General features: G+C 39.2%; 1 protein-coding gene across 1 annotated transcript in view; it reads right to left on the bottom strand.

The window, feature by feature from the left end:
• LOC146398768 (uncharacterized) overlaps nt 1-4772 on the bottom strand; it is a 690556-nt gene extending 685784 nt beyond the window's left edge. Inside the window, exons 1-2 of the mRNA XM_084980982.1 lie at nt 4732-4772; nt 4023-4045 (exon numbers count right to left, since the gene is read on the bottom strand). Of these exons, the coding sequence (XP_084837108.1) occupies nt 4023-4045; nt 4732-4772 (64 nt within the window). The remainder of the gene's footprint in view (nt 1-4022; nt 4046-4731) is intronic.
• Between the last annotated feature and the right edge of the window lie 7753 nt (nt 4773-12525).

The raw sequence follows: 12525 nt of genomic DNA, 5'->3' as shown, positions 1-12525 counted from the left end.
TACTGCCTCAATAGATTTTTTTTTCAAATTTTTTTTTCTTTTTTTTTTTTTTTTAGGGCCACACCCTTGGCATATGGCAATTCCCAGTCTAGGGGTCAAATCTGTGCTGTAGCTGCTGGCCTACACACCCCAGCTCACAGCAAGGCTGGATCCTTAACCCACTGAGAGAGACCAAGGGTTGAATTCCTACTGCCTGAACATATTTCAATCCCAAGACCTTTTCGCATATCCAGACAGTAAGACAAGAGGGGGAGCTGGCTGAGGAGGGATCCCCACAGGGAACGCTAGTGCCGATTCACCTGACCTGAGCAGCCATGCAAGCTTCCCATCCTTTATACTCCACGCAAGTGCCTCCCCACTCATGTGCTCATTCAGGAAGTACCACCTTCCAGTAACGAGTGGGATGTCCTTCCGCCAAGCATACGTGATGGCATCATCCATGCCTCCCTTCTCCCTCAACAAGGATGTAAGTTGGCAGGTCCTTAAAAACAAGTGGAAATCCATGCTTATCCCAAACACAGTGCTCAGTCAACCTGATTTATGAGCTCCGTGTACACAGCTCATCACTTTCTTCTCTTGGGACTGTTTTCTTCCTTTGTCTCTGAGGACACTACTTCTGTTAAGAATTCTGTCTTTGTTCCCTCCTTCAACACCTCTTTTGCCGGGTTCCCTCCATACAGTTTTGACTGCTCCAAGGCTTCCCCTTGTACCTCTTCTTTTTCCCTATTTATCTTCACTTTCTAAACCAATTCGGTCTCATCCCATGAAATGCCTTGCATATGCTGATGAATTAAATTTGTATATTGAATCTAGAATCTGAAACTCAGACTCACTCATTTCAGTGTCTACTTCAACATACAGCTGGCATCTCAAGTTTACTATTGTCACAGGGGATGAGGGGAGATAAAAAAGACAAAAGCTTGTTGCTCTCAGAATCACCCTTATCTCCATGAATGGAATTTCTACTAATTGTTCAGAAGACAAACCGTGGGGGTCCTTGTTGCCTCTGATATTCCTTTCCTACCTGACACCCCATCTATCCAGTCCTTCTGTTGGTTCTATCTCCACACTGTATCCAAAGCCAGAGTAGTTCTCACTTCTTCCCTTGCCACCCCTCTGCGCCCAGTCGCCATCGTGTTCCACATGGGCTGTTACAACTGACTTTTGCTCTTACAACCATCTATCCTTTTTTCCAATCGGTTGGTAGAATTGTGAAGATAGAAGTTAGACCATGTCACTCCTCTACCTCCCAATTGTTCCCTGGCTTCTCATTTCATGAATAGTCAATTAAAAATTCTAAAGGTAGCACCAACGTCCTAACAGTTCTTTACTCTTCGTCCTTTTCACCCCATGGCCCATCTTGGACCTCATCTCCTTCTAAACAAACCACCTTCTCTCCAGTTGCAGCCATTCTGGCCTCCCTGCTCTCCCTCAAACTTGCCGAGCAAGCTCCTGCCCCAGGGGCGTGCCCCTTGGTTTTCCCTTTACCTGAAATACTCTCCTTTCATCTTACTCCCCCCACTTCTCTTACGTCTGTGCTCCAACATCCCTTCCTTATCAAGTCCTCCCAGGCTACTTTTTACAAGCTTGCTATCCCCACCTAAACTTGCTCACTTTTCTTCCCGACTTTTCCCCATAGCACACATCAACATTTAATGAAATGTTAATGTTTGCTCATTTATCTTTATTCTGTCTCCAGCTATTAGAAAGTAATTTCCATTGGCCCAGGTATGCTTATCTTTTTTTCCATCTTGTTCAGTCATAGCAGCTGAAATATAAACATGTCCTATGAGTGTGTAATCAATGTGTTTCTTGAAGGAAATCACAAGGTAACAATGGAAAGAACCTCTTCTGTATCCTCTAGGATTTTCACACACACATATTTATTCACATATCTATTGAACACATACACTCTAATAAATAGAGTTCATTGCACACAAGATGAAGAAGTACGGGAGCTGACAAAGCCCCTGCTCTCTGTGGGTTTACCATCTACCAGGCAAAGGGACAACAAAAAACAAGCAAGTCAATTTTTACAGCATGTTTAAATGATAGTAATCCCTGTGGGAAAACAAAATGAAACATTAAATAGAATCCTGTGTTAGAGATGCCTGGGCTACCAGAAGCCATATTAGAAGCCTGTGAAGTGGCAGCCTCTTTGGTATTTGAAGAAATGATATTGAAACTGAGCCTTTAAGGATGTCAATGAGATAGCCCAGTAAAGGTATAACTGGAGTTCCCACCATGGTTCAACAGGATCGCTGATGTCTTGGCATCACCAGGATGCAGGGGGATCCAGGACCCTCCCTTGCCACAGCTGCTGCTTAGGTCACATCTGCAGCTCGGATCTGATCCCTGGCCCAGGAACTCCACATGTTTCAAGGCAGCCAAAAATGGGGGGGGGGGGAGATATCATTTTTGCAATGACTGCCAAACAAGGAACAAAAGAGCTCAGGACCCAAGAGAGCTCAGGGTGGAAGGACCTTGATGAGTGAGGGGAAAGCAATAACCAGGTTTAGGCAGGAAAGGGATCCAATTGATTAATATTGTCAAAGTTCATTCAGTGTGTTCCACAAAGAATGAATTATAGCGGAGCATAAATGGAAACTGGAAGGTGACAAGGAGACCACAATTCTATTCAAGGCTAAGGATGGATACTACTAGTCTGCATGATTAAGGCAGTGGTACTGCTGCTAACTAAGAAGGACAGAAATCTGAGACACATTTTGGAAGCAGAGTCTACAGTGCCTGCTGATGGATTTTTACAGGGATAAAGAAGGGACAGAAATAAATAAGTTCAATATTCAGGCTGGAGCAACTCTGAATTTTAGTTATTTCCTTCGGGGGAAAAAATCAAGAATTATATTCAGTATGCATTATGCTTGAAATATCTGTTAAACACCCTGGTGGAGATATAAGTGAGCAATTACAGGCACTTGGAAGTAAGATGAACATAGAATGATACCTGCTGGCAATGTTATTTGTTACTTTATCCCTACTGACTGGACCAGGGGCCTTGCACATCACTGAGGATCAAAAAATGTCTATTGAACCGAAGACTACTCCTCAATCCTCCAAATCTGCCTGGAGAAAATCTTATCTTTGTTTACAAAACAAAATGTTCCAAAGTATTTAGAGATTTCTAGCATTTCCAATGTTTTTCTTTGCTGTTAGCAATAAAGTGATTAAAATCTAAATCATTAGTTCTCAACTTTTTTTGTGAAATAACTGAAAATATTTTTCTAAAGTCATGATGAAATTATGCTATGTATGTCTCAACTAGTCTTTTCTCAAAGCAGACCATTTGCAAGCTTTAAAACTATGTTAATTAATGCATAGTTTCGATCTTTAAAAATCAGATCGCTCTTCTGAGACTTTTCTTTCCAGACAAATATTTGTGTTTTTCTCTCTTTTTATTGTTGTTGTTTTTATTTGGCTGGAGGTTTCACTCTTTTAAATATGATAAAAGTTTAGTATGAATGACAACACAGCACAAAACTTCTATTCTGCTTCGGGGTCTAAAATCCAATTATATTTTATTGTGAGAGTTGGAATAAAGTAATAGAAAAAAAAAAAGTAGGAAACACCAATACATCTTATAAGTAAAGGGAAGCAATTTCCCTAGAGACAAGAATAACATACATCACCCAACCTCATCCATCTCTGTATGCAGAGTGCTTTGTACTCAAGAGATTTTAAATAAAGCCAGTATGTTTATCTTTTTCTTCACAAATTATTAAAGCTTAATGGACTTCATTAAATATTCTCAAATGTATAAAATGAATTCCCACCCCGCCTTCAGATTAGATATGTATTTGAAATTGTCAAATAATTTCCCTTTCAAGGTACTATTTACTAGCTTTGGCTATGGTGGGCCATGTACTTTTAAATGTGCACATGTTTTGAGAAAGGCTTGTCTAACTGTCATAAGCATTCTCACACAGTGCCATGGTTAGATCATCAATGTGGAAAAAAAATAAACTGGCGAAGTAGAATCGATAAGATGAATTAAATGCACATACCTGTTTTGAGTGTGTTTTCTTCTCTGTTATTGGAAATAATATACTGTTATTGTGAAATATTTTAAGACTTCTAAGCATTGACGTTTTTAGAAATTTTAATAGGCTAGTGACAGAGGCAGCCTCCTATTGTATTATCCACTTTTACTACATTTTGATGAAATAAGCCAATCTGACAGGGTTTATTATATCATACATGCAAACCCCTATTTTAATTTACCATGAGACACAGGGAAGAGAATGTTCCTGGAATGTTACAAGAGCAAAACTATACAATTAGACAAAAATCATATGGTTGGATATAACAGAAAGCTGAATCAAAATTAAAAACATTCAATGGCCCAAGAAATTATTCAGTCATTCTAGTCTGTTTTGTCATATTTGAACGTAATCATGCGTTTGTGTCTGCAGTGAACATTGAAATACGTTTCAGAATCTTCTTAGATTCTTCTATTGCTTCTCTCTCTCACCTCCTCTTTCACCCCATTCCTAGTGAGCAGGAGCCCTGTTCTCCAAGAATAAGTATGCCTTTTCCTCTTCCTTTTCTATTTCAATCCTTCTGATCTGAGGGCGAGCAGAAATCCACTGGGGTCTGTCGTGCCTATTTCTTATTGACTCTCTTTTCAATCCGACGGCACACTATTTTCCTTATATCCTATTTTGCAAAAGAATCTTGGACTAAGCACAGACATAACGATTCCTGAACTCCTACCTTGACGGCTGCAGGCATTCATTGTCCTCCACAGACAGCATCGCTATACATGGATACCGTCAAGGGATCTGAGATTCAGATGGTTTATGAGGCATCCCACTAATTCAGCAATTTGAAGCCTTTCTCCCCCTTTGCCCTCAGTCAAACTCTACTTCCTAGAGCTAAACATTTATCGCTTCACTCTTCTATGAAGTCTTCGATAGAAGAAATACTGTATGATCCAACTTGAATTGTGCATGTGCTCAATGCGACAGAGAGGTCTTTGTCTACCTGTGTTTCAAAACATAGCTTCCTATCCTCTACCTGAGACGTCGGGTCATGTCCGATCAGCATACATAGGAACAGCTGTCTTTTCTTTTCTTTCTTCCTTCCTTCCTTTTGGCCGCGCCTGGGGCATATGAAAGTTTCCAGGCTAGGGGTCAAACCGGAGCTGCAGCTGCCAGCCTATGCCACAGCCATGTGGGAGCCAAGCCATGACTTCCACCTGCACCACCGGTCATGGCAGGACCAGATCCTTATCCCACTGAGCAAGTCCAGGAATCAAACCCGTCCTCACTGATACTAGTCTGGGTGGTACCAGCAACATATGTATTTCTTGCTTATGATGAACACTCTGCATCAACATAAAGGGCCAATAATTACATGAAACCTTTTGGCTGACCATCACACTGTCATTCAACTGTACTCAACTTTTAATCAGCTGAAATCGCAAAATATTCCTCATGTTTGGTGATACTTCACACTTAATCTCTTCATTCAATTACACAAGCACCTAACTCCATTGTCATCCTATCTTTATCCCAAAGAGATCAGTAGGGACTGTCAAACACTTTGCCCAAATCCAGACCAGTTGTATCCATGCAATTTTCTGGTTTACTAGGATAAGTACAATAGTCAGAAAGGTCTACAATATCCCTAAGAAATGTTCACTGCGTGACTGAATCAACGCCCTCCTCTTTTGGGGGTCTAGAGTTAATCCCTCAATTTCTTTGGTGACTGAGGGATTGATAGCATAATAGGACCAAATGCAGGAAGAAGCAGAGAATTTCACACATAACGTGCTTCTCTGTTCCTAGGTAACAGGCACCTTGACCTTAAGAGTTCATCACTGAAAAATCCCAATCTGGGATAGAGATTGTGTGGAGATTTTTCTCTCCTGGCCCAATGAAAAGTACTGCAAGGGGTATTTACAATACAAGATACCAATGCCTCGAGGTCTCCAAACGCATCTGAGATGTCCACGGACCTGTGAGTGGAGAATATCTCCTAGATGTACAACTAGATCCACTATTTTCTCAGGGATGCACTCCTGAGAGGCAGCAAGAAGGTGACATTCCTGGAGCTCATTTGTGGCGCAGTGGTAATGAACCAGCTTAGTATCCATGAGGATGCCATTTTCATCCCTGGCCCTGCCCAGTGGGTTAAGCATCTGGTGTTGCTGTGAGCTATGGTATATAGGTGACAGATGTGGCTAAGATCTGGCATTGCTGTGGATGTGCTGTAGGTCAGCTGCTGCAGCTCAGATTTGACCCCTAGCCTTGATACTTCCATATGCTATGGGTGCAACACAGAGAAAGAAAAGAGAGAGAGAGACCAAAAATACAAAGAAAGAAGGTTACATTACTTCAATACCCCGACAAGATGCAAAAATGAACATGGGAACAAAATCATGCTATGTTTTTTTTTCCCCCCACTATTTAATTCAAACACACATTTAATTATACACTTAAAAACCAAGCTCTCTTTTCAGATATCGCTGCTAAAATGAAAGATTAATGGTGAGGGTTGGAGGGTCATAGTATCCTCCTTTTTTATCTTCATAATGCTTTCACTTATGATCCAGTGATATTAGAGATCTGGTTCCCTACAAAGTTAAGTCCATTTATAGGATTTGATATGAGCATCTTAATTATCTCACTCTTTGTGACCTTACAAGAGAAATGATGTATTCTCCTTCTGAAAAAAAAAAATTAAACACATGTAATTTATCACACTAGAACAGGTTCTCTACAGTTATTTTCTTAAGGCAGTTAGTTACTAAATATAATTTTCTAAGATTTTTTTTTCCATGTTAGAAAAGTGTGAAGTGCGAGACAGTGTTTGTTTTGTTTTTTTCTTTTTTTTTTTTTCCAGGGAATCATATTTTAAAAGCCTCTATGTGGAAGGACTGGAGGGCAGAGCAAATGAACAGCAGAACCGTCATGAGTAGCAGACAACAAAAAAATCCCTTTTAAAAATGGTCCCTCATAAAGGCAAGACTTTCTCCTCTCCAGTCATCAGACAAAGCGTGGTCCAAGGATGTGAAGGAACCGTATGCCTTAAGAAGTCCAGGGAGGCAGGAACCAGATCAACTCTTCTCTCTGAAGTGGACATTACCATGTATTATCCCAGCATACACATTTTTGTCCCATTAAGAACTGATATTCTCCGCGGATGATCATGCAAAGCCAGCACTCCTCCCTGCCTTCCAGTTTTTGACATTAAGCCACAGAGGAAGAGAGGCCAGTCTCCAAACAGAGGCAGAAACTCCCGTCGGAAGAGAGACCTTCTATCTCAAGTTTTGGAATTTCTATACTTTGGGGTGCACACTGGATTGAGTAAGGAGGAGTAAAGAAGAAAAAGACATAAAGAGATACTTAAAATGCCCATTTTTGTGTGCAAATTGAAGTCGGAGCTTCAGAAGTATTTAATTGCATCGTCTGCGAACTGCAAGGGCATATTAACTGCGTTTACCACAGTGATTATTGATTGTGTGCCTGTTTGTTTTAACTGCAATTTGAAGAAACCGAGGAAAAGATAAAGACAGGTAGTTCCCTTACTATCATTTTACATATATCCAAAGGATTCTTTTTTCTTTTGATAGCCACAACCGTGGTATATGGAAGTTCTTGGGCTAGGGGTCAAATTGGAGATGCAGCTGCCAGCCTACACCATAGGCACAGCAACACCGGATCCAAGCCATATCCGTGACCCATGCTGCTACTTGCAGCAACACCTTAAGGCACTGGGCAAGGCCAGGGATCAAACCTACATCCTTGAGGATATTATGTCGTGTTCTGCACCCACTGAGCCACAATCAGGACTCCCAGAGGCTAATTTTTATATAGTTTTTAATCTTTTTCATAAGAAAAGTTATAAATGCTAAAATAGACAAATACAGAGAGAATGGATGAAATAAGTGCACAGAGGGGAGGAAGGAGCAAACTTTATAACCATGTTGGTCTTTTATTTATTGTGAAGAAAGTTTGTTTCTATCTGCAGTAACTGAAGTATTCTATGTAAAGAAAACAATTACGCAAACTCACAAAAAGGCAGCTCAGATAAAGCATGACTACTCTGGTTATCTGTGTTGCAGAGATCAATAAACAACAGGGCATTTAACTTTGCAAGTATTTAGAGATGTCGTGGTTTAAATGCCCTGTTTAAGGAAGCGAATTGGACCAAGGCAATACATGAAATGGCAAAAGCTGAGAAATGTTTTGAGAACTGCTGAATTCATACATTTGTGAAACTCAAATGATCCCTAACAGGGCAGAAAAACAAGAACCATAAAAACAGCATAAAGCTAAGGTTAAAACATCTAGTATTAAAACTGGCCTATACCAAAAGGAGAAAGAAAATCTTAAAACCAACTAGAGGAAAAACAAAGATAAAAAAATGAACTTCGGGAGTTCCCGTCGTGGCGCAGTGGTTAACGAATCCGACTAGGAACCATGAGGTTGCGGGTTCGGTCCCTGCCCTTGCTGTGAGCTGTGGTGTAGTTTGCAGACACGGCTCGGATCCCGCGTTGCTGTGGCTCTGGCGTAGGCCGGAGGCTACGGCTCCGATTTGACCCCTAGCCTGGGAACCTCCATATGCCGCGGGAGCGGCCCAAAGAAATAGCAAAAAGACCAAAAAAAAAAAAAAAAAAAAAAAAAATTAACTTCAAATTGGATCATCTTCCAAGGACTATCTTCAAAGGAGGGTCAATTAGTTTAACAACTGACCTATCTCAGGAGTTCCCGCTGTGGCTCCACAGTTAAAGAACCCAACTACTATCCATGAGGATGCGGGTTCAATCCCTAGCCTTGCTCAGTGAGTTAAGAATCTGGCATGGCCATGAGCTGTGGTGTAGGTCTCAGAGGCAGCTCGGATCTGGCATTGCTGTGGCTGAGGTATAGGCTGGCAGCTGCAGCTCTGATTCGACCCCTAGCCTGCGAACTTCTGTATGTTGCACATGCGGCCCTAAAAAGACAACAAAAAACAGAAAAAAGAAAAAAAAAATGACCTATCTCAACAATGAAAAGAAGAAAAAGGCACCAGGCCATTTTCAATATGCTGAAAGAAAGTAACTGTGAATCTAGAATTCTATTACCAGTGCAAATATATCTTAAGATACTTCTGTGCAAGAGAAAAACTCCAAGTGAGCAGCTTCATCACTAGACATACTTACATTAGAAGAAAATTATAAAGAATAGTCTAAGTAGAAAGGAATTCATCTTGTAGGGTAAACTAAGGTGAAAGATTAAAGATTTTAGAAGGTGGTAAATATGACCAAATATACTTTGATTCCATAGAGTAATAATGTCTATTGGTGTTAAACTGAGATAATTAAAATACATGGCAACAACAATACAATTTGAAACATAGTATATATTTTCAAAAGCCACCGCATAATCTTGAGAGGGTTATCAAGTATTAATTAGCTTTGGACAATAGTATCTGAAAAGTGTTCTACCTGTAATATTTTACAGTCACTTCCAAATGAAGAGAAACACAACAGGTCATTTATTGGTGGGTGTCATATCACCCCAGAAATCAACATTTCTGTTCAGACTAGTAGTTTCTTACTTCAGATCTCTGCCTGAGGCTTTTTCTGGCTAAAGAATCTGGCTCACTCAGTGACAAATGGAATAGTCAATAAACCAAACCTTATGCTTGCTGTTGGAAGACAAAACTCAAGTGCATTTTCTACAGTGTTTCGAAGAGGTTCCCACCGGGACTGAGCTCCAGTTGACCGTAGGAGTCTCGTGCTCGTAGTAACTCAGCCAAGTGAGCTTTCTCTGCTTCCTGGGCCACTTCTCTACTATCCACTGGTTTTCCCGTATTACCTCTACCATGAAATGCTAACACATCCGCCTCTTAAAAAAGGATTCTTAGAGAACCCAGCCTAGGACAACATTAGTCCTAATAGAGAGAATAATGGAATAAGAAATGCTCAAACACTGAAAGGTGGCAAGGTAAGAGAACAAAGTTCATAGACCTGCCTCGGGGTGGCAGCGGGGAGGGGAAGAAATAACGTGGCATGGTAGATGTCGCTCCAGTATATTGGTTAAACCTACCAGATGGAAACTGACTAAACCCCAGTCTACAGAAAATGTTACCAAAAACAGTAAGTAGATACACAGAAAATATAATGAACCCCATCAACCAATATTTGCTATTATACACTGGTTAATGCCTATAAAATACTGTACTCCAAAACAGATTTCAGGCCATATGCTGGGCTGTAAAATAAATGTCCTGAAAAATTTCAAGAGACTTAAATATTCTGGAGTATATTCTGTGACTCAAATATTATTAGAAATTAACAACAATGAGATCCTAGGAAAATCTCACTTATTTCAAATGAAACAACGCATCTCTAAATAACCTATAGGTCAAAGAAAAGATAATAAAAGGAGAAAATATTTTGAACAGAATAACAGCGAAAATAAAGCACACGACTTTAGATGCTTACATGATAAAAGAAGATTTTCAAAGAATGATCAAACTATCTAATTGAAGATGGTAAAGAAAAAAGGGGAAATTAAACCTAAAATTGAAGGGAATAGTAAAAGTAACAGGATCAGTGAAATAACAAAAATAAATCCATGCAGAAATGGCACACAGCCAAAAGTTGATTAAAACCGATAAACACTGAGCAGGAGAGTGAGAGAACACAAATCATACATATGAGGAAGGTATATTTCTATAGATTCTATAAACATTAAAATTATAATGAAGAAGTATTAGGAATGATTTCATGCTAATAATGTTGACACTTTGGATGAAAGAAGCAAACCTTTTATACAACTTATTTACTATCTATATATGACTTCAAAGTATTCAGGGTACATAAATAGCAATGTGCTTATTAAATTCTCTTTTTTTTTTTTTTTGCCTTTTCTAGGGCTGCTCCCATAGCATATGGAGGTTCCCAGGCTAGGGGTCCAATCGGAGCTGTAGCCGCTGGCCTACACCAGAGCCACAGCAACACGGGATCTGAGCCGCGTCTGCGACCTACACCACAGCTCACAGTAACGCCGGATCCTTAACCCACTGAGCAAGGCCAGGGATCGAACCCACAACCTCATGATTCCCAGTCAGGTTCATCAATCACTGCACCATAATGGGAACTCCCCTATTAAATTCTTAATTAAAATCATTTCCAAAAAGAAAACTCTAAGTTCAGATGGCTTCACTAGTGAGTTCTGTCAATATTTAGGTAATTTAGGTATCAATAATACAAAAATTCCTGCTGAGGAATTCCTGTGAGGAGAAAACTTTCCAACTCATTTTAAGAGAACCATACAATATAGATACCAAAATCTAATAAAGACACTACCAAGAAAATTAAGTGATAAACCAATATAGCTCTTAAAACTAGAAATAAGAATCCTCCCATAATAGCAAAATAGATTGAACAATATATTACAAGTACAATATGCATGAACAAGTGGGGATAATCCAGAAACACAGTCAGTGTAAAATGCATCAACCAGTATAATTTAGCAATTAATGTAATTAAAGAGAACAAAGTATGATTATTTTAATAGAGTCAAAAAGTAGCAAAATTCTCTAACTATAAGCATTAATGTTAAAAATAAAAATAAATTATTACACTAGATACAAAAGGGAACTTTGCGAATCTGATCAATGACACCTATAAAGATCCAGAGTTACTATCACACTTTAGCGTGATACAGTAAATGTTAACTCCTTAAGATGAAAAGGCAAGGACATTCTCTTTCAGCATTTATATTTATCATACTGGAAATCTCAGCAAAGGTAATAAGACAGGAAAATAAAATCAAAAGAAATATATTAGAAAGAAAAATGCAAAGCTGTGATTTTTTTCATAGCAGATATTAACATCCATAAAGAAAATTCTAAAATAAGTCAATTTAGAAAGGGTTAGAGGATACAAGTTAATACACTGCATGGGTTCAGAACAGGGCTCTGTCCCCAAGATAAGCCACTTAGGCTGGTGGATTTTTTTGAGCAAAGGCATCTGAGTCCCTTGGGGGTCAAGAGAAACCACTGGCCCTAGCTTAACTATCTAGAATTTAAATTGGGAATTTTTCCCAGACAAAAAGTTACTATCAGAGCCAACTTATCTAAGAAGGACCAATATCTAATGACCCAACATGTGTTTTCTTCTTACTGTGCTGTGAATTACCTTCCTGTCCCTAAGAGCTCTCTATACTTCTTTTGACCTTTCTGTCTTTGAACCTCTCATGTATGTGAGATTCTTGTATATACAAAATAAAATTTCATTTTCCCCTGTTCAATCTGTCTCATGTCTATTTGATTACTAGACCAGCTAAAAGAACCTCAGCTAGTAGAGGAAAATTTTCTCCTACAACACAAATATCACGTACATTCTTTAGCACTTAAACACTTGAAAATAAGTTAAAAAAACTTTTTACAATAGAATCAACAATATGTAATAATTTAACCAAAGATGTTTAAGACTTATAAACTAATAATTATTATGGTTTGCTGTGAAAAGTATAACATGCACAAAGAATTTGAAAGATGTATTTTAATTCA

Source organism: Sus scrofa, chromosome 10 (genome assembly GCF_054392235.1).
Source record: "Sus scrofa isolate SSC_HxYL_T2T_F1_AM1 chromosome 10, Sscrofa_HxYL_maternal_Yorkshire_Landrace_v2.0, whole genome shotgun sequence".
In the NCBI taxonomy this organism is placed as follows: domain Eukaryota; kingdom Metazoa; phylum Chordata; class Mammalia; order Artiodactyla; family Suidae; genus Sus; species Sus scrofa.
This window is presented reverse-complemented; position numbering and strand designations above follow the sequence as displayed.